Source organism: Terrapene carolina, unplaced genomic scaffold (assembly GCF_002925995.2).
Source record: "Terrapene carolina triunguis isolate 2854851 unplaced genomic scaffold, T_m_triunguis-2.0 Scaffold198, whole genome shotgun sequence".
Lineage (NCBI taxonomy): Eukaryota > Metazoa > Chordata > Testudines > Emydidae > Terrapene > Terrapene triunguis.
In genome coordinates this window covers 2,886,767-2,914,398 of record NW_020664549.1, presented here as the reverse complement: position 1 = coordinate 2,914,398, position 27,632 = coordinate 2,886,767, and the positions used below count along the sequence as shown (strand labels likewise).

At 42.7% G+C, this 27,632-nt stretch overlaps 1 protein-coding gene across 7 annotated transcripts; it reads left to right on the top strand.

The window, feature by feature from the left end:
* On the top strand, nucleotides 1-25,651 carry LOC112118426 (zinc finger CCCH domain-containing protein 11A). 7 transcript variants are annotated; one of them, XM_024216724.2, is made up of 19 exons: nucleotides 1-61; nucleotides 7,690-7,742; nucleotides 8,015-8,080; nucleotides 8,209-8,396; nucleotides 9,692-9,811; nucleotides 10,732-10,855; nucleotides 11,697-11,900; nucleotides 12,636-12,752; nucleotides 13,838-13,918; nucleotides 14,552-14,662; nucleotides 15,804-15,866; nucleotides 17,846-17,938; nucleotides 18,110-18,175; nucleotides 18,731-19,252; nucleotides 20,484-20,563; nucleotides 21,163-21,487; nucleotides 22,565-22,734; nucleotides 23,220-23,287; nucleotides 24,189-25,651. In XM_024216724.2, exons 4-19 carry the CDS (start codon nucleotides 8,343-8,345, stop codon nucleotides 24,445-24,447), a joined length of 2,457 nt encoding a protein of 818 aa, XP_024072492.1. In that variant the 5' UTR covers nucleotides 1-61; nucleotides 7,690-7,742; nucleotides 8,015-8,080; nucleotides 8,209-8,342; the 3' UTR covers nucleotides 24,448-25,651. The 7 variants fall into 7 exon arrangements, with proteins under 7 accessions (XP_024072492.1, XP_024072491.1, XP_026511005.1 ...); XM_024216723.2 differs by lacking the exon at nucleotides 8,015-8,080; XM_026655220.1 differs by lacking the exon at nucleotides 8,015-8,080 and having other exon boundaries at nucleotides 25-42.
* The last annotated feature ends 1,981 nt before the right edge of the window (nucleotides 25,652-27,632 follow it).

The following is a 27,632-nucleotide window of genomic DNA, read 5'->3' as shown; positions in this document are numbered from 1 at the left end:
GACCCAGCAGCCGCGACGGAGGCGACCGCTCCTTGGGGTTCGGTAAAGTCCCCGCTCGCCGGTAACTAGAGCCCGTTAATAGAACCAGGACCGGGGGCGGCTGCTCACCAGCCCCCGGGGCTGAGGCCGGGCCTCCTGCTCCCCACCCCCCCGGGAGCGACCCGTGGGGACCAGGCCGCATCCCCCCTGCCGGCCCCGGGGACCCTCCCCCGGCCGCTCCCTCAGCCTGGGGCCAAGCGCCCTAGAGAGCCGGGGCGGGGACCCCCGGGGGGCTCCGATTCCGGGGTAAATCCGCCCCCACCCTGGGAAAGAGGGAGAGTAGGGGAGACCCCCCCCCCACACACACACTTCCAGCTGAGATTGAAGGATCCCTGGGTCCGGTTCTTGGGGCTGCAGAGGGAGTTCCTCCCATGCCAGGCCCCCTGTTACTGCCAGGGCGCTGTCCTTCTCCTCCCTTGGGCACGTTAGGTTTTGAGTGAAGAATATTTGCCCCCCCCCCCCCCTTCCTATTCCCAAGCTCCCTGTGGACTCCTGGGAAAGGAGAGTCCCTGGCTCAGGCCCAGATGTTAAGTGGAGCAAAGAGAAGATTCCAGTGTAGGTGGCTCCCTTTAGAACAAAAAGGTCTTCAGAGTTTAAAGGCTGTGCTTCCCGTTTCTGGTGGTACTTACAAGGAACCTGCTGTCAATTACTAATTTTGCAGGCTGCACACAGTACCCCAAAGGGATTGAAATCAGGATCTAGACTAACTCTGGATGCACCCAGTAGCTGACTTAAATTCTTCTTTAGCTCGTTTAAAAAAAATAAACACAAAATCAAATTGTTGGTGATATTGGCCTTGGCTGCCTAAAACCAACCAATGACCAACAAAACCCTTCCCATCAGCTTTGATTTTTAATTGAGAATGAAAATACGAAAATAGCTCCTCATATCATACCTATCAGTATGTGGAGTCGGAAAATCATTCCCGAAACTGGTGCTTTGGGGTGCACGAGTGCACATTGCACTCGGGGATTGAGCTGTGCACCTTATTTTCAGAATAGACTGCTGTGTTATTTGATTATAAAAATGAAATATCCTGGGAATAGTTAATTTTGAAACAGGGGAACTTGGAACTACCACCATGGCATGCGATTAAGTTGGATGTGTATACAACTGATTAGGCTTAATAGACAGTGCTAAATTTGGGACTGGATACCCGAGCATTTCAGGAAAAAGTTGGTGTAGAGGTACTTCCTTCTGTTCCTTTTCCTCTTAAAATAGTACCCATTCAAGCAACTGGTTCAAGAGGAAGTTGACTCCTACAGACACTCAAGAAAAGATCACTTAAGTGGGCAAGATCAGTTGTCAATAATTCCATAGTAAAATTACTCCCAGTTCTGGCATAAATTTTGGAAATAGAGAATGAGTGCATATTCTTTCAGTGTGCCAGTCTCCCCTGTCTCCCCCAGTAGTAGATGCAGCAGCTTTAGTAGTGCCGGCAGTCTGGAATTTATTCCCAGTGCCCACTCTGACTCTGAGGATGATGATAAAGTGGTGGTGGAAGGGGTGGAGCAACCTGCCAAACATAAAAGAAAGAAGGGGTTGCGGACTAAGGGAAAGCCACACCATAAAAAACTGGTGCTGTCTAAAAAGTTTGTTAAAGATCTGGGACCGGCAGGTGCTGTTGAAGCTGCCTGTGCTGCAGCTGCAGTAGTCATGCCTGGTGCTCCTGAGCGAGATGGAGAGAGCTTCTTTATCGAGAGCAATACAGTAAAACGGGTTCTGTTGCCTGGTACGAGAGCAAAGACTTCCATCGTGTGGAACTTCTTCCATGTTGATCCCCAGTACCCCTGTCGTGCCATCTGCAGCCTATGTAAAAAAAGCGTCAGCCGTGGCAAGCCAGGCACCCACCTTGGCACATCGACGCTTCAGCGGCATCTCCAAGCAAAGCATTCTGTGTATTGGGCCATGGCTAATAAAATAAGTGCTACTGGTGGAAGCAGTGTAGGGGAGGAAGAATATGCCTTTAATGTGCCTGTGTCACCAATCTCCCCTGATAGCAGATTTAGCAGTTTGAGCAGCAGCGGGAGTTTGGAATATATTCCCAATGTTCACTTTCACAGTGACCGTGTGGAAGAGGCACTGGGCCAGTTTTCCAACAAAAAAAGAAGAAAGAAAGGACTGCAGGTTAATGAGTTCTACCCAGGAAAACTAGAGCTTTCAAAAAATTTTGCCAAAGATGTGGGTCCCGCAGGCACAACGACTGCAGCCCGTGCAGCCGCAGCAATAGTCGTTTCTGGTGCATCTGGAGAAGACAGAGAGAGTTTTCTCATTGAAAGCAATACTGTCAAACGCGTCCTGATGCCGGGAACCAGGACCAAGACATCAGCTGTCTGGAACTTCTTCTACATTGATCCTCAGTATACCTGCAGGGCTGTTTGTAATGTCTGTAAAAAGAGTGTCAGTCGAGGCAGACCTGGCACTCACCTTGGCACCTCCACGCTGCAACGGCATCTGCAGGCCATGCATCCTGTACACTGGGCCATGGCCAACAAATCTAATGGCATTGTTGGTAACGGTGTAGACGAGGAAACAGTTGAGGATTTTTCTGTTGGTCCTAGGGAGATGGACTTGTCACTTCTCTGTCATAGAAGCTTTTCAAGCTATTTCTCATCTCGGAGGGATAAACTTACAGCCAGTTACAGTTTAACATCTCAAGGCCTGGGTGTCCATGCGCCAACTTTATCTCCTAAGCCAGTGCTTGGTAAAAGAAAGGTCATAAGTCCCAACTTTGGGACTCCGCAAGACTCTCAAACATCCACTACTGAGAAGAAAATTAAATACCATGAAATTCCAGTTGCACAGCAGATAAATAGGGCTATTACAGAATTGATTATTGAGGATATGCAACCCTACTCATTTTTTTCTACCCCTGCTTTTCAGAGATTCATGAAGATAGTGGCACCAGGCTATCAGCTGCCATCTAGAACTTACTTTTCCACAAAGGCTGTGCCCCGGTTATACAATGTTGTGAGAGAAAAGGTTTTCATGGCTCTGGAGAAAGCTGAGTGCAAAAAAGTTCACTTAACCATTGACATGTGGACCCATGAACCAACCACAGACTATCTGACAGTGATGGCACATTGGGTGTCTTTTGAAATGCTGCTGTCTTCCGCGCACAGTGCCAGCAAATCTCCCAGTTGTAGGAAGCAGGCAGCTCTTTGTGTAACTGGCTTTGCTAAAGATTATGCAGCAGCCAGTATTTTACAAGAACTAAATTACCAAATCGGTGTGTGGCTTTCCCCCAATTCCCTCACCCCTGGCTTCATAGTTTCTGACAACACTGCCAATGTTGTGCATGCAGTGAGAGATGGAGACTTTACCCAAGTGCCATGCTTTATGCATTGTTTAAGTTTAGTAATTCAAGACTTCCTCCGTGAGCACAAAAGCATGAGGAGCATGTTAGTAGCTGCTCGAGAGATTTGCCATCATTTTAATCATTCTGTTAAGGCCCGTCAAATTTTGCAGGAGTTCCAGCATGCAAACCATCTTCCGCAGCACAACTTGAAGCAGGAGGTAGCCACCCAGTGGACCTCCACCTTTTATATGCTGAGGCGACTTTTAGAGCAGCAGAAGGCAGTACATGACTATTCCATGCAACACCACGTGGGGAGGGTGGATGGGGTCATCCTCACCTCATTTCAGTGGTGTCTGATGGCTCACGTGTGTGACATCCTTGAGCCGTTTGAAGAAGCCACTCAGGAAGTGAGTATGTGCACTGCAGGTCTTAGTCAGGTGCTGCCATTAGTTCGCCGCCTGCTTTTGACTCTGCAGAACATGCGAAAAGACTTTCAAATCAAAGGTGCCACTGTAGCTCTCGGGCTGGTGGATGACTTGTCTCTGAGGCTTGAAACTGACTCCCGACTGAGCACCGTGCTCAGATCTGAGCATTACATCTTGGCCACTTTATTAGATCCCTGCTTTAAAGACAATTTAGAAGAATTCCTTCCTCAAGGTACTGACTTGATAAGCTATAAACAGATCCTTATTGAAGTAGTATCTGAGTATATGTGCACGTCAGTGGAGGGTTGCTCCTTGGAAGCTACAGAAGTATCAGGCCATTCATCGCTTATAGGAACCGATCCTTTTGCTTTTCACCTTAAGGAAGATTACTCTGGTTCAGATCCCTTCAGTGGCTTCTCTTCGAGTGGTGCAGCTTTAATAGGCAAGAAGAGGCTGTTGTGCCCATCAGCTGCAGCAGTAGTAGAAGAGTACTTTCAAGATGAGTCTTCAGGGATAACAGTTAAAGATGACCCCCTCATTTACTGGCAGGGGAAACTGAGAAGATGGCCTGCATTAACCCGAGTAGCTATTCAGTATCTCAGCTGCCCTCCCTGTAGTCTGCACCCTGAATGTGTCTTCAGCACAGCCAGACACCTCGTTTCAGAACACTCTGCTAGTCCAGGTTTTGACAACATTGAACAGTTAATGTTCCTTAAAATGAACTTAAAAACTATTAATTATGACTATTCCACTCTGGCCTTGGGCTTTGACACAGAGGATGAGATCACTCAGAGTAGCGAGGATGAGATGTTTTAGCCAGAGTTGGTAGCGTCAGTTTGTTCTGCGCTCTGGACCATTTGAAGTGCTGGGACTTGTGCTGCTATGTACTGTTCTTGTACGGTTGTTAATATCTAGCACTTCTTGTGCTTTCCATCTTAAGAGCACTTTACAACATCCTCCAAATGCCCCCATGAAGTAGGTAAATAAGCATTATGTCCATTTTGTAGACCAGAAAACTGACACCTGACTTAGTGAGAAAGGTGGGATTAAAATTGGGGCGTTCCTGGCTCCTGATCTTGTGTTCAGATTGTCCTAATAAACACCACGTAGGTTTTTTAATATAAACATTAATAAAAATAACTATTTTTTTAAAAATAATTAAAAATACAAAAACAGGTCAATAATAAAGAGAGCAAAATAGGATTCATGCTTTAAAATCATAAAGAGCACTAGGTAGGTATCTGTAGTTGATAAGCATGGTGCTGGCAGTAGTAACTGAATAGTGCTCCCTTATGACACCTATTAAGGTATAAAAATGTTCCCTCTCTGGACTTCTCTCCCCCATAATCCCAGCATACTGTTGAAAGGCCATGGACTAATGCTCACTGGCAAACTGAAAAGATGGATGAGTGACTAACATAGTTTTTCAGTGTTGAGAAAGACAGGGCTCTAAAATGAACTGGGCAAATGTTCGCTGTATTCTTGGCTTCCTTTAGTGAGGGTGAAGTGTGTGACCCCAGCTTTTTATTTCTTCTCACTGGTCTCTAGTTATTGTTTTGATATAACTAAGCTCCTGTACAAAATGAAATTACAATGTGAACCACAGCTCAATCTCAATGTGAACACCAGTGTAATTTTCAGGATTTGATTGGCTTTGAAGTTCTTAATCAGTTTCTGATGCAAGCTTGCTGAATGCGCCAGAGTTATTCATTTATTTTAAGCTTTAAGGGGTTAGTTCAGTCGATTTTCTGTAGTATTTAAATTGCTGTTCTAACTAAAGTTATTTAAATTTTTTATTTTTATTTTTTTAAAGTCTAGTTTCTGTGTTAACATTTTTTATTTGTAGTGCTTGTACAGAACTGAGAGGCTTGAGTTGCTTGGTAGTATAATTTCAGTGAGGCTAATTCAAACCCTGGACTGTGTGAAAAGTACTAAGTATGTGCCGAAGTATGGAAGGTAATATGCAAATCCATTGAAAGAAATAATCAAAAATAGCACACATTATCAGACAGACCAGGAGGCATTGTCCGTTACTTGCCAAGAAATAAGTTTTGGTTTATGTGGAAATTGAAATTGCATTGAATTCTGGAGGATATTAGTGAAAGTAAATTTGGCAAAACTTCCCTGTATCTAATATATGTTAATTGCACACCGAGAGAACATTAGTGTAGTTAGATACAGGTAGACAAAAGTTACCTGGGATACAAAATCCAGTTGTAAAGGCAACAAAAGTCAAAAGTGAGTAATTATTTAGATACTAAGGGAAGGACAGAGATTGATTCTTACCTTTTTTTAATTCCCCTTGTCAAGAGTTTAAAACTGATAACTAGTACAAGAACCCAATTTTTCCTCTCATTATTTTAGATTTAGGGAAACTCCCTCCCTTTTCTCCCCTCCAACCCCCCCTCCAAAAAAAATCCTGGAAAAATTCACTAGTGCGTGAGAATAAAAGGGTCTAATCTTAATAGAATAGAATAGGTCTATTATTAATTTGTAAGAACTATTTCATTCGATTTCTTCTAAGGTAGAATTGGAAGAGAATTAGCACAGAAATGTTTCAGTGCTTTTAATGTATGCAATGTTATTGAAGTCATATCAGTCCCAGGTTATTAGAGAGACAAAGTGGGTGAGGTAATATCTTTTATTGGACCAAATTCTCTCACCAACAGAAGCTGGTCCAAGAAAAGACATTACCTCACCCACCTTGTCTCTCTCGGCACTTTTAATGACACAGGAATTGGAATCTCTTACGTTTAGATCTAATGGTCAAAAATGCAGGTTTTATGGCATTCAGTAAAAATAAATAAACTGAAATGTCTCATTTCACAGTGAAATTAAACTGTTTGTGGTAACTGGAAACACCTTTAGGCTCCTTATGGTGTCAGTCATTGGTTGCTAAGAATTGGATCCAAGCCATCCTTTCAGACCTTTGCCATCTCACGGCGATGGATAATAATGGATATATGTACCAGGGAACAGTATATGGTCACAAACCAATAGTATTTGAAAAATGTAAAAGAAATTAAAATTGGCTTCCAAAAATCAAAATCAAAATATTTCCAAATTGTGTCTCATGCAGCTGTGCCTCTTCAAAACTGAGCGTTTCCCTGCTTCTTACAGCTTGCTGTATTTTAGAACTGCTATCTTTCTGCATTTGATTGCAACTTTAAAAATATCTGATCAGAGCTACAGATTGTTCTTTACAATATGGATATCAGACTATGCATACTTTGAACGCTTTGAGCACATAAATATGGATATACTGTATGCATGTACATGTGTATATTTGTGCCAGATCCAAACTTGCCCATATTATAAAGTATTGGCCTGAAAGTGTATTTGTGTGACACTTTTATAACCCCTCAATTTTTGCCATTCCCCCAAATTTTGAGACACTTTATGATGCATTTTAAGTGACAAATAGCCCAATTATATCATTTTTATTACCACATTTGAATATATTGGTGTGTGTATAAACACATTTGTATATATGTATATACATATGTATGTTTATACATACAAGTATGTTTTTGCTATACAGGTAATAAAGATGGGGGAAGGTTTTTGTGTTTTCTTAATAGGTGAAGAAATCTTGAAGACCAGAAATTGGAACTTATTGAGTTTTAAATTAAAAAAAAAAAATTTAAACTGTCCGGCTGTGGAAGATGGATCTTCATTTTTGCAGCCGCTTTGACTCACAAGTTCATCTTTAAATGAACTGTTTTTTGAAGAGCTAACTAACCCTCGCTGTCTCCAGTCTGACAGAGAGTATTCAAATGGACTTTCTTCCTCCAGTAGTTGTAAGATGTTTAAAAGCACAGCCTGTGTCTGAATTGTGGATGAGAGATTTCCTTGGCAATGTGAGGAGAAAATTCTTTCTATCCCTTTATTATTAATTCACGGATTGAGTGTTGGTTCGGCCTACAGGAGAAATTAATTGGAAGTCTTTGAAGACCAACGTTCTTGCCGAGGTTATCCAGGTATGTTAATCTATAGATGTCTAATTTCCCCTTGGTATAGTGTGGGGGTGGGAAGGGAGAGCTCATAACTGAAACTGTATTTTTTTTAAAGAATATGACTTATAACAATAGTTAATCATCCAGAGATATTTCCCAGGCACAATTAATTCCTTCAGAGGTAGGCCCCCAATCCTGCACGTAACTCTGTATGGAGCACAGTTTGTTCTATACTAATAAAACTTTTTAATGTCAATAAGGACACAGAAAAATCATTATTTTATTTTAAATCACAGACAAAACTCATATGACTTGAAAATACTTCAGAACTGGGATTTTTTTTGGAACTGGTCAGTTTCAAGGTAGTCAAGTTAACACTGTCCCTTCAAACTCATTAAATGGCATTGTTGCAAGGAAGAGGGAAAGTTACTTGTCACTTGATGATCTGATTTATTTATTTTTTTATTCCCCTCAAACCAACTTCTCCAAGGTTACTTTTTAAAGAAGATTTCACTGATCACGTCTGAAGAAGAAAGGGTGAAGCCCGTTTTCACTAAGAGAGGAAGAAGTCTGTGTGGAGCAATAGCCCTGATAACTTGAGCTTATTCTAACAATCTGTCCAGCATGTCTAAACAAGGAGATGATTGCTACTTCTATTTCTATTCCACGTGTACCAAGGTGTGTTATTTTTAAAAACACATTTAAAAAAAACAAACTGAGATGAATTGAGTTTCTCAAATAATTTAATATATGTCTCATAGTTAGATTCGAAAGTAGAATCTATCCTGAAGTGTCATAGCTGATTTCATATCCTGTGTACCCGTCTTGTTTTGTTAACCTAGCCATTTGTTATGGAAAGGAATAAATTTCAAAGTAGAATAATAATGCAAGATCATCTGTGTAGAGATAGCATTAATCTTTACCCCTGCTCCTGTTTTTATTAAGCAGTAATACTGATTAACACTTTTCTAACAGTTGGTTGCTAATCCTTACGAATAACTTGTGATGTTGGCATTAACTCCTTATAAAGATAGGTAAATCAAGACATGGAATTGAAGCATCTTGCCCAAGCTATGGAGGGAGTCAATTCAATAATGGATTGGAACTCAAGAGCGCCTGACTCCTTCAGTCAGCTAAACCATTCTGCTTCTCTCTAGAGCTAACTTGCTTATTGGGCCCAATGAACCAGCTATGGGGAGAAAAAATCCATGTCATATTGTGACAACTCTGTATGCTGTTTCATTGTTAAATAAATAAGATCCAGAAGTTATAGACATGACTAAGGCCAATGAACAGATGCAGAAACATATATGCCCTTTTTTGTGGCAGCAGGAAAATAATAGTGGCCATTTTTGCAATGTCATACAGTTTTTCAAGAGCTGCAGGCATCATGCTTCACCCACCCCGTGTTGATTGCTGCCTAATTTTTGAATTTCTTAATGTGGCAAATATATCTCAATTTAAAATTAACACTAATAACTATAGCTCTTAAGGATGATACAGTAAACAGAATTCTATCAAGTGTAAATGCAACAGTAAGATGGTTGAGGTTGGCTGTAGGGAATAGGGATGTAGATGTTAATCTTTTGTGTGTGTGTTGTTTTTTTTATGGAGTGGTTATTGATTTATCTCATTCTTCTATCCCATCCACAATATATCCTGACTTGTTTCATCATGGCCACCTCTAAAGTGTTTGTCTGATGTTAAGATAGTAGTTTAAAATAATGTCAGGAAGGACCTTTCAAAATGTTTCCATAGAATTAATTATTTCTGCCTTCTCCCTGAGAATGCACTTCTCATCCATTGCTCCGTTTCTTCTTCTTGATTCATCTGCCTTTCCATTCCCCACACTAGGATCAGTTCAGTCACTGAGCCTTTTTCCTTCAGTTCAGAAAGTCCCACTTTTACCGCTCTCTTTGTACCTGGGTTTTTCAGGTTGCAACCTCTTATTTGCTTTTGTCCCATTGGCACAGGGGGACAGTTGTCCCTTCCGTCATTGTGAAGCTGCACTGGGAAACGAGACTGTCTGCACACTCTGGCAGGAAGGGCGCTGCTTCAGGAGTATCTGCAGGTTTAGGCACATGGAGATTGATGTAAGTGTTCATTTTGCAAGTACATTTTCGGACAGTGCTTTTTATCTGGTGCTCAGTGAACTGCTTAAACTTAAACTTGTGTTACTGAGGTTCACTGTTGTGGTAGTCTTGTCACAGATGCTTGTGCTGAACATGCAAACACCAAGAAGATGAGAACTGATTTAGAATCATACAAGTGGATCTGATTGGAGGCTCCTCAGTGCAAGCAGGTTACTTTGACACTTCCTAATTTGGTTTGAATTGGAACAATAATTTACAGTAGGAAGCAAAGAGCATAGAGTGGGTTCACTTTTACATATCAGTTTTGCCTGCTCTAAGCAACGCTGGCCTCCAGTGATCAAAGTAAAGGGATGAATTTAAGAAAATTTAAGCCTGTTAGAAAAACAACTCCTTGCTGTGATATCTACTAGACACTGGAATAGTCTCTTCAGTGGAAGTGGCAGTAGTCACATTGGTTTTATTACTTAAAATTGTGGTGGCCCTAGCACTGGGGAATAATTCTGCACTGGCCCTTTGGGAGATGAACTAGATGTGATTAATGTGTCTTTTCCATCTCTGACTTCTCCAGTTTTCTACATAGTTTTTGTCAGGGGCTATAATAGACTGGAAAGTGGAGAAAGGAAAGAGGAAGTGTAGTGACAGACAGATGCAAAATTGTCATTGTTGTAGTTTTTGTAAAGATTGTATATGTGCCCAGAGCACTAGATCGGATTTTTGTTTCAGTTATGAGGCAATGTCCTAACGGTATATTGAAATATTTTATCTTTGTGACATGTTTGACCTGTGAAACGAAGTCATAATATTGCATTGTGATTGTTCTGTGAGCATTCTATGCCACTTGGATGCCATCTGATAACTGCATGACTCTGTAGCTTTTCCAAGGTGACTTTAATGTGGGTCTTTGTTTTGTCTGTCTGAAGAAAAAACGCAGTGAGATCCCTTGCTACTGGGAGAATCAGCCAGTTGGCTGTAAGAAATTAAATTGCGCTTTCCATCACAACAAGGGACGCTATGTCGACGGACTCTTCCTACCTCCAAGCAAAAGTGAGTTGTTTCATTTTTCTCCTTCGGCAATTCTTCCCAGATCCCTGAAGCCTTGTAGAGCCGACCTCTGGATTTTTACTTGCACAGATATTTCCGAGTGCTCCTGCTATTGGTAGTTGAAAAACAAAGACTGCTCAGTTGTTCATGATAGAAATTTAAAATCTGTGGTGGTTTCAAATGGAACACCAGTCTGACCTAAAATGTCAAAAATATTTATTTAAAAATCAGTTCTGAGACCACTGCAACAAATATTACATTATTTGCTTCATTAACAAACAAATACTGGCTCTTAAGGTCGATATTAAAACTTGTTGGCCCAAGAGTCGAAATATCCCTCACCTTGGTCAGTTTTTCTTTGTGAGACAAGAAGTCTTGATATTATCAAAACAGGAAGTAAATTTGTTACTTATATAGCAGCATCGGTGCTGTACAACGGCTGCTTTGTACCAGCCAGCTGCTGATCCTGAACACAAGAAATGGGCCTCCAGCTGTAGTCAAGGCTGAAATGAATAGCTGTGGGGATTTCACCCCATTTTTTTTTTATGCTTAGCTGCTTCTCTCCCTTTTATTAACATTTTCCTTCTGTTTTAGGCTACCTTCATCTCACTCAACCTTTCAGTAGGTGCGAAGAGTTATAGCTTTGTGGGGCTGTAAAAATAATAGCCAGACATCTATGCTCTCTCACCTGGCATATTCATACTGAGCAGAGTCTCTTCTCTCATAGTGAAGGAGAGTTCGGCATGTCTGGAAGTCTATATGCATTATGGTTTTGGAAATGAATGAAGTGCTGGATTCAAGGTTTTAAATAGGCAATTTACAGGTGTTTCTCCTGTTCTTCTAGCTGTGCTGCCAAGTATGACTGAGTCTGTAGAAGAGGAGGTGAAGGTGACCCAGATCTCGCTGCAGCAGAATAAACTGTCTGTCCAGTCCAACCCCTCCCCCCAGCTGCGGGGGGTGATGAAAGTGGAAAACTCTGAAAACGTTCCCAGCCCCACTCATCCTCCAGTCGTAATCAATGCTGCAGATGATGATGAAGATGATGACGGTGAGCAGATTTGATCTCTAAAGCATTTTATATCTCCGATATTTAAATAAATACATACAGCACTGATGCATTTGCTATGTGCCTAGTAATCAACCTTCAGTTTTCATGGTTAGTCCTGTGGTGGTTCTAGTCTAGCATTCTGCACTGTGCAATGGCCAATACCTGGAATATTGGAGGGGAAAGCTTTTCTAAACTCTTGTTGGACAAGGAAACAGGAAGGGAATTTCGTCCTTAAGCACCATCACCCTTCTAGGCAATCCAGGAAGTAGCCTTGTCTAGCGATTAAGAGCTAGGAACTGAGTCACAAGACCTAGATCTTAGCTCTGGCATGGCCATACTTGGGCAAGTCACTTAGGCCAAGTGGCCACTGTTTGAAGTCAGAGGGAGCTGATGGGTGCTCAAGTTGAGTACCCAAAAACCCTGGCCATTTTGGCCTTAACCTCCCAATACCTTCACTTTTGCATAATGAAGAGAGTACTCACCCGTTTGCACCACTTAGATGAAATGTGCTGCGTAAGGGCATGGTCTGATATCTGAAAGCACAAGATTTAGTTATTAGTTATTTGTACTACCATTGCACCTAGGAACCCCAGGCATGATCCATGACTCCATTGTGCCAGCTGCTGTATGCAACCAGAACAAAAAGGTTCCTGGTTTTCCCTGCCTCAAAGTGCACACAGTCTTGTCCAATTCCTGATGCTAATTGAGTGTGAGCTAACATTTTGTCCCTTTCAGATCAGCTTTCTGAAGAAGGAGATGAAACTAAAACACCTGTTCAACAGCCAGCTACAGAAACCCATAATGGATTGCGGATAATTTCTACTCGGAAATCCAGTGCTAATTCAAAACAAGGTATTTCATGTTTATATTGTAGGAGCTCCTAAAAGTCACAGCCAGGTTGGCTCTTAGACCCCATTGTGTTAGGTGTTGATCAAATGTAATAAATGACCACCCCGGTGGTTTGCCTGGCAAAAACCTTAATTCTAGCTATTGGCTGAGCTGCTTAGTAAGGTGATCTTTGGGTATCAGCCACTCTTCTGCAGTCACAAACAGGATAGCTGAGTCAATGCTTAGCTCATTCTTTTTTCAAACGCTTTTGGTTTATGTTGAGCAATCCCAGTAGGCATTGAAACAGGAAATGATAGTGTGACTTTTCAGGTTACCTTTTAAAAAATTCATCTTGGTAATCAATGCTTACATTAAATCTTGCTAGCTTTAGGAGCATATGGAGTGGTCCATGAGTTAGCATGGAGGTCATCAGGCTAGAGCACCTTATGTACACGGGGTATCTCCACTGATTTCAGTGGAGTTATTCCTGGTTTACACTAGTGTAAGACGGTGTAAGATTGCACCCTAAGTCTTTAAATTACCATGCAGGTGTAGTTTTGAGGTTCTTACTCCTTAAAAAGACATCACCAAGGAAGTTCTGTAGGGAAAGGGGGTATTTGTATGGTCATGCAGTAGCATCTTCTGACACCTGAAGAAGTGTACCGCAGCTAGTTCAGAACACAGCATGTTGTGGAAGAACAGTGAGGTGAGGGGTGGAAATGGGAGCACAGAATGGCTCTGGAAGGTGAGCATCTCTGTGACTTAGCTCTCACAGGAGACCAAAGGGGAGTTCAAAGCCTGGATTTCCTCACACTGTTTAAAAAAAACAAAACAAAACAAAAAAAACCTTAAAAGTAAGCCAAGTGACTAATAGCGCAGATGTTGGTAATTCTTAAAAATGCAGCTTCTGCTCTCTTGTGAGACCAAGCAAGCCAAATTCTGTGGCCATGAACTTAGGGGTGGTTTTTTTCTTCTTTCATGTCTGTTAATACTGATTTTTTTTTTTTTTTTTTGGAAAAAGCAGTAAATGTTGAGAAGCTTGGTCTGCATTCATAGACATGCACCATTGCTTTTAAGTTTTGGGTTCATTCACAATTCTGCATTTTCAGATAACAGTTTGAATTTTGGAATAAAAACACTTGAAGAAATCAAGTCCAAAAAAATGAAGGAAAAATCACAAAAACAAGGTGGTGAGTTACTCTCCCTCCCTCCCAAATTCAATGGCACTCCTGTCTCAAGAGAGACAACAATTTTTCCTGCATGGGAAATACACAGGATGACTTGCAGGGTTTTTTTGGGTTGGGATAATCTGTATTTGCTTTCAGAGAAGGACTGTATTGTTTGAAAAAAATGGCTTAAAAATAGTTCAGGTGGTAAAAGCAGAGTCCAGATGGCACAAGCTCTCTTGTATTAGTCAGGCCCTCTAAAGCAGGGAGTAAAGTCGAAATGAGAAGGGTACAAGAATATACTCTCATGCTGTTGTGCATTATGTATCTTTTCCCCCCTATAGCATCTGGATAGCTGGCCAAGCATTGGCTAGGACTATTCTGTGCAGTCCTTTGTATTTACTCTTCTCTTGTGGCCCAGATATGCCATTGATTGAGTGGGAGATCTGTTCATAAAGGTGTTTTTACACACCCTCAATTGCATGATCTGGGCCTTGATTTCAATTTGCATATAAATAATGTTTTTGTTGAAGTGATTTAAAATCAGTTTGCCAGGAATAAAGTAACTCTTGTCTATTTTTCCTCATGTGGTAAGGGAGTGGCTTTTTATAAACTTCCCCCCCGCTAACTTAATATATTTTTGTTTGCTATGATCAGAAGGCCCCTCTGGAGTTTCTGTTTATCCCCTCCAATCCCAGACCATTCCTGGTCCGGAAAAGGAAAACCTACGGACGGTGATCAGGACTGTTACCTTGTCTGCAAAGCAAGGTAATGATAACTGCTGCCTGCTTCCTTGGTTCCATTTTAGTAGCTCCTTAGACTGTAGTGTTGGTCCAGATGTCCTTGCTCTCTCTGGCCAACATGGTGTTCATCTGCTACTGATGGTGCCGAAAGGTGTTTGAAGACTTTATTTAAAGCTTCGAAACCCATGGTTTTCTACAGAAGGAAGAATCCCTGGATATATCGAAAACCTCTGACAGTGCTGGTACTCAGAGAAGCATATAGGTTTTTGACTTTTGCATCAGGACATTCAGCATCTGGACATCACCTTTAAAGGGTTACGGAGAAGTGCTCGAGCTAACCATAACAAGCCAGTGTTACAAAATGTGACCATAATGCTGCAAACACTTGAACATGTGCTTGACTTTACTCCCAACAGGTCTGCTGGTGTGAGTAGAGCTACATATGTGCTCAAGTGTTTGCAGGATCAGGACAAGCGTTTGCACAAGGATATAGCTGCAAAACCAAATAACAAAAGGAGAGAGAAATGAATGGGTGCAAACAGGAGAAAACTGGAGGACTAATGAGAGGAAGCTCTGTGGCATTGGAGAGGGGGCCAGCACTAAACAAGCAGAGAAGGGTGTTGGTGGGAGGAGTGTATGTTCATGAGGTAGTCTGCAGTAAGACACTGCGAAGTTCCATTTTTTTTCAGAGAGAGACTCGTTGCTGTTTGATAGTTGTTTATCCTAGTAAGGAATAAATCTTCAAAAGTGTCTAGTAGACTAGAGCCCGAATATGGAAGTTGTGGTCTCAAGAGGCATTTTGCTTGCTTGTAAGAGTAAAACTTAACTTTGTGAAAACTTCTGCTGTAGGAGAACCTCCCTAACCAGCACAGTATATAACTTGCACACTTGTCATCAGAGCCTTAATAGCAGAAAGCTGAAGCGAGATCTCATATTACGATTTTTACTAAGTATACTACAGTACACTTCCTAGTACATTTCCAAATTGTAATTATCAAAATGTTTTATGATGCAATATTATTGCATTTTTGTTTCCTCGCTAATAGGCAAAATCTCATGATTTACAATAGGAGTCTATCACTTGTGTAAACTGGCAAGATTATCTTATATCTATATATGGCTACTGCTTTTTCCAAATTAAAGATGCTTATGTTTCACTGTTCCAGGTGAGGAGCCTCTGATTCGATTGAGTCTCTCGGAGAGACTAGGAAAACGGAAACCCTCCATAGGTAAGAACTCATAAGCTAGAGAAATAACGCTGGCTAGAGTCAGCTTCCTCTGCACAGCTCTGGTAATGCACTTAAGTTGAAATCTGCAACACCCATCTGCCATTACATCTGTAAGGCTCCAGGCAGCTCTGTTAATGTGGTTTGAAAATATATTTTATAGAACAAAATAAAGCTATAGGAATTTAGTTTAAGGAAAAAATTAGTATGTATGGGACTCTCCCATTACCTGAATGCTGGTCTGTAACATGGTGGCAGTTTCTACAGCCCTGCATAAGGTTGCAGAGTAATTGCTGCTGTGACTCATGCTGACAGGTGGGTCCTTAACTCCAACCAGGCTGCAAAGGGGATGGAGTGTCTCTTTGGAAAATGGGGAACAAGGGACTTGGACAGGTGAGGATTTGCAGGGAAACCCTAGGAACAGCCAAACTTGAGGAGAAAGCTTTTAGGGTAAGGTTTATAGTTAGTTAGATATCTCAAGAAGGGGATAATTTTTTTACTCTATGCAATGTGTATACTCTGAAGCAGTGTGGGTACTCCAGCTGCTTACATAGTCTGCTTCTTTAACTTAAGTCAGAAGCCATCAAGTCATCTATTTGGTAATTCCTGAGCTTGTGGCTTCTTGTATGCTTTACCAGAGAAATATGGTGCCCCCAAAACACCAGAGCAAATATATTGCATTTGCCCCCAGGCTTGTGCAGATATATTGTTCTGGTGCCCTTCTCCTTAAAAATGTCTGCATTTCAGATACTGTAGGACAGCGTTTCTCAAATGCAGCCACTGCGGTCGCATGCGGCCACCAGGCTCTTTTCTTGCGACCACAGCCTCCTGGGGGTGAGGTGCAAAGCAGTGGTCCCTCCCCCAGGGCCATCAGCAGGGGTTTGGCACTGCCCCCCTCTGGAGCCACAAATGCCAGAGGAACAGGCAGTCGGTGTGAGTTCCCCACCTTCCATGTGGCAGTGAGGCTCGGGCTTCAGCCCTGAGGTGGCGGGCGGCAGGCTCCGGTCTTGGGGCTTTGGGCTCCAGCCCTGGACCCTGCCTGCAGGTCCCAGCCCTTGTCTCACCACCCCACTACATCACTCCTGCCTCCCCTGCCCCCCATCCATAGCCCCTGGTCCCCGCTGTCTCCCCACCCACCTCTTATCCAGGGCTTACTGGCTGAGTAAGTCTGCTGTGAAAATTTATATTTGTATGTTTGTTAATATCACTTTTCACAGCCTCCCAGCTAGCTAGTAAGTCTGCTGTGGAAATTGATATTAACAAATATACAAATATATCTTTTTGCAGCAGAGGACTTACTAGCTAGCAAGTCTTTTTTAAAAAGCAACCAAAAAGCAAAAGCAACAACAACAAAAGACTGTGCAAAACACCTTATTTGTGTTTCTATTCTGTTTAGGTCCAATAAAGAATAGAGACAACTGTACATTATTTTTAATTGAGTCTGCAAAAAACCTCTACATAAATAAATTACAATGATTTGAAAATGTATATGTGCATATTTATTTGTTTTTCCTAAAGTCAAGTATTTTAGGAAAAATTGTCAGAACGCCCACCAGCAAAAGTTGGTGGCCGCACTCTGAGGCCACCACAAATTTATTATGAGAACCCCTATAAGTTTATGAAGTGCTTTAGAAGAACTTTCCACCCTGAGAGTCCCTGCCTTGATTTGGCAGTTGCTTCATAAGGGAGAGTTTCTCAGAGAGCCTCTTACCCTCCTGACATCCTTATCTTGTGTTACTTGGGTTTCAAAATGCTTCTTCCACTGAGAACCATTGTGCTATTTGGGAGCTACAACTTAGAAGCAGAAATAGCAGATATTAGCAGCTGGAAAATAAACACAGAAAAATTAAACTCTGTGAAAGGTAAAGAGAGCAGAGCTTCTAGGCGACTCCTCTGTCTTCAAGTCCTCCTATGTATAAGCGCTTGTTAATATGTTCAGATATTAGCTGTTGACTTTCTTTCCACCATGTTTGGCTTTACAGATGAAAGTGGCCCTCCATTGAAGCGTAGCCTTGCTGAAAGGCTGGGAAAGAAGCTTGAATCTCTGGAGAAGACTGACAAAGCACCAAAGAGAGGTACTGCTGCTTAAGAAATCTTTGGGTTTGTTACATACAGACTTCAGTTTGTAGTTCCCTTTTGGTTCTTTGTATGTTAGATGAAGCCTCTCAATATAACTTTGAATTTCCTGGAACTATGTGAGAGACAAAGGAGCAGCCCACCTAACTGCTTTGTGTTTGTTCTTGCAGTTCAAGTCCCCAAGTCTCTTAAGGAGAGGCTAGGATTGCCAGCTGAGCAGACTAGCACGGAGACAGGTAACTAGCACGGAGACAGCTGATGCTCCCCTTTTTCCCGGACCTGCCATTTCTCAGCAATCCGCATTACCCTACCCGTAGCCATTAGAGCTCCTGTATCTGCCAGCATGAGAGTTCTGGCTCTTGACAGCCAATTTGATTCCACTTGTGCCTCAGGAAGCTTTGCTTGCCTGTTTATAAGCAGAAGAGTTTAAAACCAGCTTGGAGACAAGTGAAATAGAAATTGGAAACCAAGAGATGGGATTGGAAATGCCAGTGGAGATACAAGGTAGTGGTAGAATGGGGCAGATTTACCTCTGTGCTGCAGTCATCACAGTAGTAATAGATTTACAGAAAAGGGATCAGAGTGTGCCCTACAATTTGACATACATGCTTCCCTAAACCACATTCACAAGTTTAGGTTATGATTTGGATTCCTTTCTCTTCGACACACTGACATTCACAGTTTTTTGGGGGGCCCTAAGCGGCTACTTAATTTTTTTTTTTTTTTTTTTCAATGCACAGGTCAGTCTTTTCTTTAAATGTTTTGGTTTTTTCCTCTTTTGGTGACAACAGAGAGAGCTGCAAAACCAGCAGGTGAGATCCGTGTGAAAACACTAGAAGAAATCCGTCTTGAGAAAGCCAACCAGAGACGGGGAGAACCTCAAACCAAACTCAAGACTGAAGAGACTTGTAGAACAGAAGATCCTAATCCAAGGGTGAAACCTTCCCCAACAATTAGAATCAAAACCTTTTCTGAGGTTCTGGCTGAGAAAAAAAACAGGGAGTTAGGGGAGGAAGATCAGCTAAAAGTGGAGGAAAAGCTAAAAGCGGAGGAAAGTCCTACCAAGCCGAAGACTGAGAGTGAGCCCAAGAAGCAGGGCACTGCAGCTCCACCTATAGCCAGCAAAGGGCAGCTGGAGGAGTCAACAGGCAAAGCCATGTCAATAGGGGAGGTGCGCATTAAAACATTGGAGGAGATCAAGCAGGAGAAAGCTCTGAGGATGCAGCAGAGTGGAGAGAACACCCTAAATACGCCGCCGCAACCTGAGCTTACTCCCACCGGGAGGAGATTACTGCGCATTACAAAGCTGACAGGTAACAAATGCTTTGGCCATTCCTATAGTACAGCAGGTTCCCCCTTCTTTGCTGGTATTTTCAGTTTACTCAGAAATCACTCACTCCACTACATATTACAGCTAGAAGACTTTCAAAGTCAAAAGTTAAGAAGTGCCAGAATCAAGGTTGCCCATGTCAACCCTACTTGCTGCTTTGTACATATGTAATTAAAGACTGTCATGCATATCATTTGCTATGTCTTTTATGGGGCTCCTGCCTCATTCAGTGAATGCATAGTTATTTAATGTAGAGGACAAAATGCAATATTGAATGTGTGGCCTCAGGCCTCAAACTTTGTACTGAATACAAAATTCATTCCCTCCTGGGAGTTTCTGTGATTCTCTCAAAATAATATTGGAGTCACTGTTTCATGAACATTAATGTATGTATCTTCATAACACCCCTGTGAGGTAGGAATGTGTGTGTGTGTTCTGTTTTTTTTTTACAGCTGGGGAACTGAGGCACAGAGAGAGATTAAGGCCAGAATTGTCCACTAATTTTGGGTGCCCAACTTGAAATATCTAGGACTTGCTTTTTTTTGAGCATGAGCACTTTGTATGTTCAAAGCACAATTCCACTGATGTCTGAGTGCTCAGTGTTTTTGTGTCTTAAACCACAGGCGTCTCATGTTGGGCACCCAGAAAATGGGGAATACACAATTAGTAGCCAGCTGTTAACACTAGTTTGATTGAGGTGCCCAGCATCACACAGGAACTCTTTGGCAGAGGCAGGCATAGAATCCAGTTTACCAGGGCAGCATTCAACCGCCTAACCATGAGACCATCCTTTTTCATCCTATAGTCCTCTGCCTCGTTCAATATACACTTTCCAACCTCAGCAACAAATAAGGCAGGGGTCCTACAGACAACAGCCTCATTCATTCATTCCCTGTGCACAATACATAATGTGCACTGTAGAAAGTGTCTTTCAGATGTAACATTAAATGGGAGTCTCTTTGGGTCATCACAGTGCTTGGTCAGCTGCAAGTAAAAGTTCTCTGGTGTGTAGCGCAACCCAGACCTCATGATTACAGTGTGTATGTACAACTGAATGGAAGATTGTAGAGCACAAGCTGCAGCCAAATTCTTAGTCTATTAAACTGGTTCGTTTGCCCCAAAAGGTTGGAAACCAGTAGTGTGAAATGCTATTCAGGAGATCTGTGGTGTTTGAACTCTTAGAATTAACAGTGTGGGTTTGGGATGTTTTAAAGCACCTGGAAGAGAAGAAAAGAAGTTGGTGGAGTCGAGCATTCCGCCCCTCAGAGCTGGCCCAACAGACAAGGCTGCAGAGGTGAGTCCCTAGAGAATATAGGAAACACTATGTGTCAGAAGGTGCCTTGGATAACATTCACATTCTGTTTACCAGCATGACTTGGCACATACCTCCGATGCAATGGGGATGTCTGTACATTTCTGCATCTAAGTTCTGGAGATTAATCCAGAGTCCTGTCTTCTGTGGTAGCATTTCAAGACAACATTGCAATGACCAAATGGCTTTGAATTTCTTGCTATTTATACGTAGCAATGAATAAGAAGCCCTGGTAGCAATAGCAAAAGCCAGGACTTTGTAATCAGAGGTAATCTGTCTGTTGAGGGCAGCACTGGCAACTTGTGTTTCCCTTGGGCTCCTACTAAGAATGGACTAGATTGCAGCTAGAGTCTTTTGCTTTGATCAAGGGACAACCCATGCTGGGATTTGTAGCCTCTGTGGGCTGCACTTCTGTAGTAAAGGTGAGGGTGTTTGTGAACCTTGATGTAGGTTGCCAAAATGCAGCTGACTGATAGGGTGGTGCTGAGCTCAGAGTCCTCTCCATAGGAATTGCTGATTAGGTTTGTGTTCTGAAGTCATCCTAGATTTGTCCCATCTTGTTCCTCTCTTATTTTCTCTAGTCTTCAGATGAGAGTGCAAACAACTCTACAGTTCAAATGAAGAGTTCTCAAGAAATAGTGAGGGAGAAGCGGCAGCTGAAGCCACGGCAGAAGGAGAAGCTCCAGAAGGAAATATCTGCTATGTCATCCCCTGGAGAAGAAACGATTGAAGAGAAGAGCCCAGTGGCCGGAAGTCCTGAATCCACTGTGACGCCTGGGGCAACTCGTCGGTTGACAAAGAGACTGACTGTGAAATCAGAGGAAGCAGTGATGGAAAGTCCAGGAACAGAGGGTTCAGTACTACCAGTGAAACATGCAGCTCAGTCTCTGGAGCGAAAGGCTAAAGGTGAATGTCATTTTGTGTAGTATTTTCTGTAAGAGGGATTTAACTTTAGGGGCTGGATCACTTAATCTGTTCCCCAAATCACTCAGTTTTTTTGCTCAATATTTCTAGGGAAAGATGACCAGTGCTCATTCTGCAGTGTAGTCATAATTGGACTTTTCTCATCATCACAAGTGCAGCACAGTATGATGCATATTTTGTTCAGTTGGCAAAATGGCCAGACCTTGATTCAGAAGAAGAATGGAGTAGTAAAAGGGATACTGCCGGTCTGGATTTGATGCATTGGCACAGTAGTGTAACAAGTTGTGCAGATCCTTGATGGGGTGGGAGAGAGAGCCTACACAGAATTTGCCTGTTCTGTTTCTGCCCAGCTCTCGTCTGTGTTAACCCTTTCCTTTCTGAGAGCCCTAAAATTCCCAAACTTTAAAAAAAAAATCTAACTAGAAAATGGCTTTCATTTGTGAACACTGAAATTTCAGTAAAGTTACCCTAGAAAAGTGGTGGTGTTGCTTAGGATCTTGACGCTGTCCAGATTTTCTCTATATTCTCCCTTTTATTTCTGATTGGTTTATGAATTCATCCCTGACCGTTGAGTAGTGTTGCTGTACAGCTCCTACATTCCACCCCAAAGATGGCTGTGTTAATGGAGGTGAAGTAATTTCTCTGAAATGTGTTAGAGCTGATAAGATGAGACACTGTAAGTCTATTAGCATTTTTATAGATTGCTGACTACATAAGAACAGAACAGCCATACTGGGTCAGACCAAAGGTCCATCTAGCCCAGTATCCTGTCTTCTGATAGTGGCCAATGCCAGGTGCCCCAGAGGGAATGAACAGTCTCTGGCAAACAGAGACTAGGGCCACCCTTCCTGCCCATCCTGGCTAATAGCCATTGATGGACCTATCCTCAATGAACTTATCTAGTTCTTTTTTGAATACATGTATTTGAACTGCCAAAGGGTTAATTGGGGGTTACAAAGTGCTGTGCCTTAAACTCATTGCTGGCTTTACAGAGGAGCAAGGAAACTGCATCAATCCTAGGAACCAATCAGCTTCTGTTCCTTTCCTTTTATTTTCCAGCCAAACCCAAGGTGACTGTGAAGCCATCAGGCGTGAAAACCATCTCCCCTGCAAAACAGGCCCTGAAACGTAAGGTGGCTGAAAGTCATCCTTCTGCCATAGCAGCTGTGAAACCACTAAGCAGCACTAGCAGTGACTTGAAGGAGCTCCCAGCTAAAAAAGCAGCTGTGGTAAGGAAACTGGCTTACAAGCTGGACAGCCTATGGTGAAACCTGAACAGAAGTGTTTCACCCTGCCCCTAAGAGAAGACCGAAGATAGATATAGGGATGTCTTATCTCTCTTATGCAGTTCTGTCCAGATCTGAGTCCCTTACCATACCATGGTATGATTTTGATGCATCTTCCTCCATCTTTTATTAGATGAGTAACAGCACTTTTATAATGTTCTTAGTTAAATGTCTTCTCAGTGGAGTGAAGTACATACCACTTACGTGCATTCCAGAGTGGCTAGTCAACTACCGCTGAAGACTTCAGGCCCTTGATAGGCATCGAGTTTTATGCTCACTTTGTCTGGGAAGGCCCAGAATTGTTTTGGCTTGGGGCTCAGGGATGATATGGCTGTGCAAGGATGGGGCAGGCATTATACTGGAGGAAAAGAAATCTGCCGAGAAATATTTTACTTTTGTACCTTATCTTTCATCTTGCTTTTTCCCAGACTACTGTTCTAGCCGTGCCAGAGGATAGTCCGGCCACTGTACCGGAGAGAGCAAAATCCAGAGACAGGTAATGTCTGCAACTTGCTCCTGTTCCTGTTAGAAAAGGTTTTTGTCACTGGGGTTTCGGTTTGAAACTTCAGTACAGTCTCTGCCTGACATTTGGGAAGATGAGTTTGAGGTCATCAATGTTATAATATACCTGTTAAGCCCTGCAACGTACCCTGCTTTAATTTTCTAACTATTTAGCAGACTCTCCTTTGGATTATCTTTTAAAACATTTGAGTTGATTTTGTTAATGTTGGTGAATTGGCATCACTTGCAGTAGCATCTTTCTGGATTCCTGTGAGGTCCTGAAAGAGGCGAGGGTGGCGCTGGAGTGGGATGAAGATAGGGGAAGACTTTCCTGCTGGCTCCTTCTCAAATGCTAACTAGTAGCTGGCATTCTCTGTGACCAAATGCATGTCTCAGCAGAAGGCTTTGTAAGAGAAGAGGGATATTAGGTGAAGAAAATAACGCAGAGCTGGGTGAGACAAGTTTATGCAGCACCTGGCTGAATCAGGGCTGACTAAAATCCACTGCTGTCAGCTTCTTACTGTCAAGAGCACCAAATTCATCCAAATGTGTGATGGAAAGAGTAAATAGTTGATATCTGTTTTAACAAACAGTTCACAAAGTTTTATCCGTTCACATTTTTATAATCAGTTTAGTAAATTAGTGTAAGTGTATTGTCTTTGGAGGCAGAGCATTTGGGGATCTAGGAAAAAGATTGGTTTAATTCTCATGGTTGTGTCTAGGTCCCCAAACTGAGAATGTACCTGTAATATTACGTTGGACTCAGAGACAGCCACTGCTTAATTACACAGCAATTCCAAAGGATTGGAGGTGTGGGGGGGAACACTGCAGTAAGAGAGGGCGGTTGGCAAAATAGATATTTTCAATTAAAGAATTGCTCTCTCTCTTCTCCCAAGCCCTGAGTTGCATATAGGAAGCCAAGCAGCCTCTGTGGCTCAATCAGAGATGTCAAGCCCAACCTCTTCACAGGCAGCAGTCAAGACCCGCAGGCTGAGCTCCACCACAGCTGGGAAAGCACCCTTATCCGTAGAAGATGACTTTGAGAAGCTGATTTGGGAAATCTCTGGAGGCAAACTGGAAGCAGAGATTGATCTGGACCCAGGGAAAGATGAGGATGACCTCCTGCTTGAACTATCTGAAATGATTGACAGCTGAACCAGACTTATACTTACCTTTTAAAACAAAAAACATTTTAAACTCTATTTTGTTGGATACCCAAGATAAACCTTTTTCTTCTATATGAGGCTTTGCCACAAGTCTTTAAGTACACTTGAACTGATAGAAATTGGCAATATCTGCACTCAATTGTCGTTAATTTCCCTGCAGGTCAGAGTTAAGAGCCTGTGTACGCATCCTGTTTCCACAGGCGGCTATTTTGAATATGTGAGGACAAAGCACTTCAGAGTTTCAGGCCAGAAAGATCCTGGAGCCCATCTATAAAGCCTGGGGGTGTAAACTTCTTCCACTGATTTAAGGCTGTGAAGGCTTTAAAAAAAAAATTTTTTTTTTTCTCAGCAAGGTGTGCAAAACTCAGTGTGTTTCAAAGCTTTTGGCAACTCTTGAGTTGTATTTGTCCTTCTTGTTTTAACATTCTAGCAAAAAATAATGAAAAAGTGGGGAGAGAAGGATAATTACTACAGTAATGTGGGCCAAACATACTGCCAAAGGTGCGGGATCGGGTTAGTCCATCCAGCCTTACTTCCTTTTAATTATCAGGGACAACACAATATCAGTATGGAAAGCAGCAGCTATACAGTACACGAAGACTGCCTTCCTCCCTTTGAATCATACTGTTCTAAATCTTGGGGGGTTGGTACTTTTTGTTGACTGAGTAAGGTCCTGGGGCAACTGGTGTAACCCCTCTTGGTCTGCTGCACATCAGTAAATTGAAAATGGGTCTTAAAAGTGCCTCTCATTTCCAAGAATCTCTTCCCTCTTCTGCTGACTTTTCTTCTACTGAGAAGCGGTAGCTGCTGGCACTGATGGGGAAAACACTTTTAGCTTTCTTTGAACCCCAATTCGCTGTATTGGCTTGTTTGATTTGATGTAGCACTATGCTGGAATTCAGCCAATAGGAAGCATGTGTCAAGTCAGGCAAGTCTTAGAAGTGTCAGAGCAAACTCTGTTCCCGCCCCTGTCCTGTGGATACCTTTCTCTCTTCTCACCCTTCATTTCTCTATAACTCCCCCCTCCTCCGGCCTGAACTAATTATTTAGGAAGTACACACCTGGGGTTGGGATGTTAGGAAAACTAGTCTTCTGTGCTTGACAGTCCATTTGTCTGAACTGTGTACATGGAGAGAATGATTGAGATTGGGGTGTATTGTGTATCCCATCACCTATGTTCATTTTGACCATAAGATTTTTTTTTATTTTCTTAAACCTTCAACAAACTAGTCCCTTCCGACTTTGAGCTGTGAGGATATAGGTGTGGCAAGGCTTTTGCTGCTGGCAGGCTTAAAAAAAAAAAGTTTAATTGTATTGTAAATATTTTGTCTTTGGAAGAAAACACGTACATGATTTGATAATCCACTGTGATGTCTTAGTTCTTATAGGGAAGATTTGAACCAAAACCAATTTTTAAATTAAAAAGCCCACTCCTGAAGAAACTGCTGTTATAGTTCTAGGAGGGACACCACGCAGAAAGCTTCATCCCAAAGAAGCCGAAAAGCAACAACCCTCCATCCTGCTGAAGGACTTTTCACAATGAGACTTCTGGTTGCTTGTGCACAAATGGAAGCAACTTTCAGAGAGAGACATATGTATGAGAGATTGTGATCTAAAAATCTTTTCCCTGCTGCTTGTTATCTCCCTGTGTTTAAGCAGAATATTCCGTTCCATTGTCAGCTTTGTTCACTTCCTTCTCTGGATGAGAAGTCCTGTCTATGAAGGCAGAATTTTATGTATGCCATTACTTCTGTAAATATTTTATTCTTTCATTTTCTATTTAGTTTGTATTTAAGGCATTGTCTTACATGTAATCTGAACCATACATGTTCACCATGAGTTGGGCTGTTCATGAAAAACATTACTCGTGTTTTTAAATAAAGCTGATGTAGGAAGTCTTATTTCAGATGTTCTCCGTGTATTTGAGTAAGATGCAGAGGTGGGCTGTAGGTGCAAACAAAAGGGTCTTTTGGTTTCTACAACCAATAATTTCTTTAAAATGTTAGCAGTAGAGGAAATGGTATGTCCCAGTGGTAGGGTATGCAGAGAGGAGAGTCAGGGTCAACTTGCAAACAATGTAAGAGGCAGTGTGACTGTGTGTGGAATTCACAATACTTAACTCCTTTAGTCTCAAAGCACTTTACAAAACTGGGAGAGACAGAAAGTGAAGTGACTTGCCCAAAGTAACAGAGCAGGTTGGTGCCGGAGCTGGGCATACACTTAAGCCCCCAAATGGAGGGGGTGAAGCCACTTGAAAAGTCTTAATGTATTTGCATTCCTCAACTTCATCATCATATCTTCTGCAAGTGAGAGCGGTTGTATTACTCCAATGTACACCTGACAAACTGCAGTGATAACACACATGTATAGCCGCCTATAGCTGGGGACAGATCTACTTAGGTGTGAGGAACAAAAGGACAGCTAGGCAGCCATACTTCACCCACCATGCAAAGGTTCGTCTTGATCTGAGCATCTATGATCCACTGCAAGGCTCTCCGTGAGGATGCAAGGTCAAGTGAGTGGAATTTAAGGGTGGTGTCTCGCTGAGATGTATGGCTATGAACTATGCAAGTGGCCTTGAGTGTCGTCTTTTGGGCCAAAAGCTCGCTCTCTCTCTTTTTATTGTTGAAAATTACTCCTCAAAGGATCCTGGTGCGAGTGAGGCTCCTGTCCTAGTTATCTCTGCAAATGGCAGCCATCCTTCAGCATTTGGACTTTCCTGCCTAAATAAGGGGGATGTCAGGGTCACTCAGTGCACCCCACCTGGCCTTGCCCCATGCCTGTGTTGCATGCACCCTGCAGGCTCGGGGCCTGTGCTCTCTGCAGGGGCTGAATTCCCAGGCTGGGGGGCCTGGTCTGCACCTGCGCAGGGTTGCTGGTGGGCTAGCATGCGCTGCGGGGCCTGGCCTGCAGTGGGGCTCGTGCCCCCAGCCAGAGGTCAGCACGGGAGGCCGCGCACCGCCGCTGGACGGAGGCACTATGAGAGGCGGGAGCAGTCGAGGCGGCATGGAGAGTCCTCCAGTGTGCCAGAGTGGCCGGGAGAGGGGGCGGGTGGGAAGGGTTCCCAGCGTTCCACAGGCAGGCCCCGGCGGCTTCCGGTCTGCACCGGAAGTCTGAGCTGCTGCGGCGCGCGCGTGCGGGCTGCTGGTGGTAACGGTTTCTTTCCGGTCTCTC

What these genes read in the sequence shown, in the direction of transcription:
- LOC112118426 (XM_024216723.2), top strand. Translation starts at nt 8,343, where the DNA reads ATGTCTAAACAAGGAGATGATTGCTACTTCTATTTCTATTCCACGTGT. An exon ending in TTAGGCACATGGAGATTGAT is followed by an intron (nt 9,812 to 10,731) that starts GTAAGTGTTCAT and finishes GTCTGTCTGAAG; the next exon opens with AAAAAACGCAGTGAGATCCC. An exon ending in CAGCTAAAAAAGCAGCTGTG is followed by an intron (nt 22,735 to 23,219) that starts GTAAGGAAACTG and finishes GCTTTTTCCCAG; the next exon opens with ACTACTGTTCTAGCCGTGCC.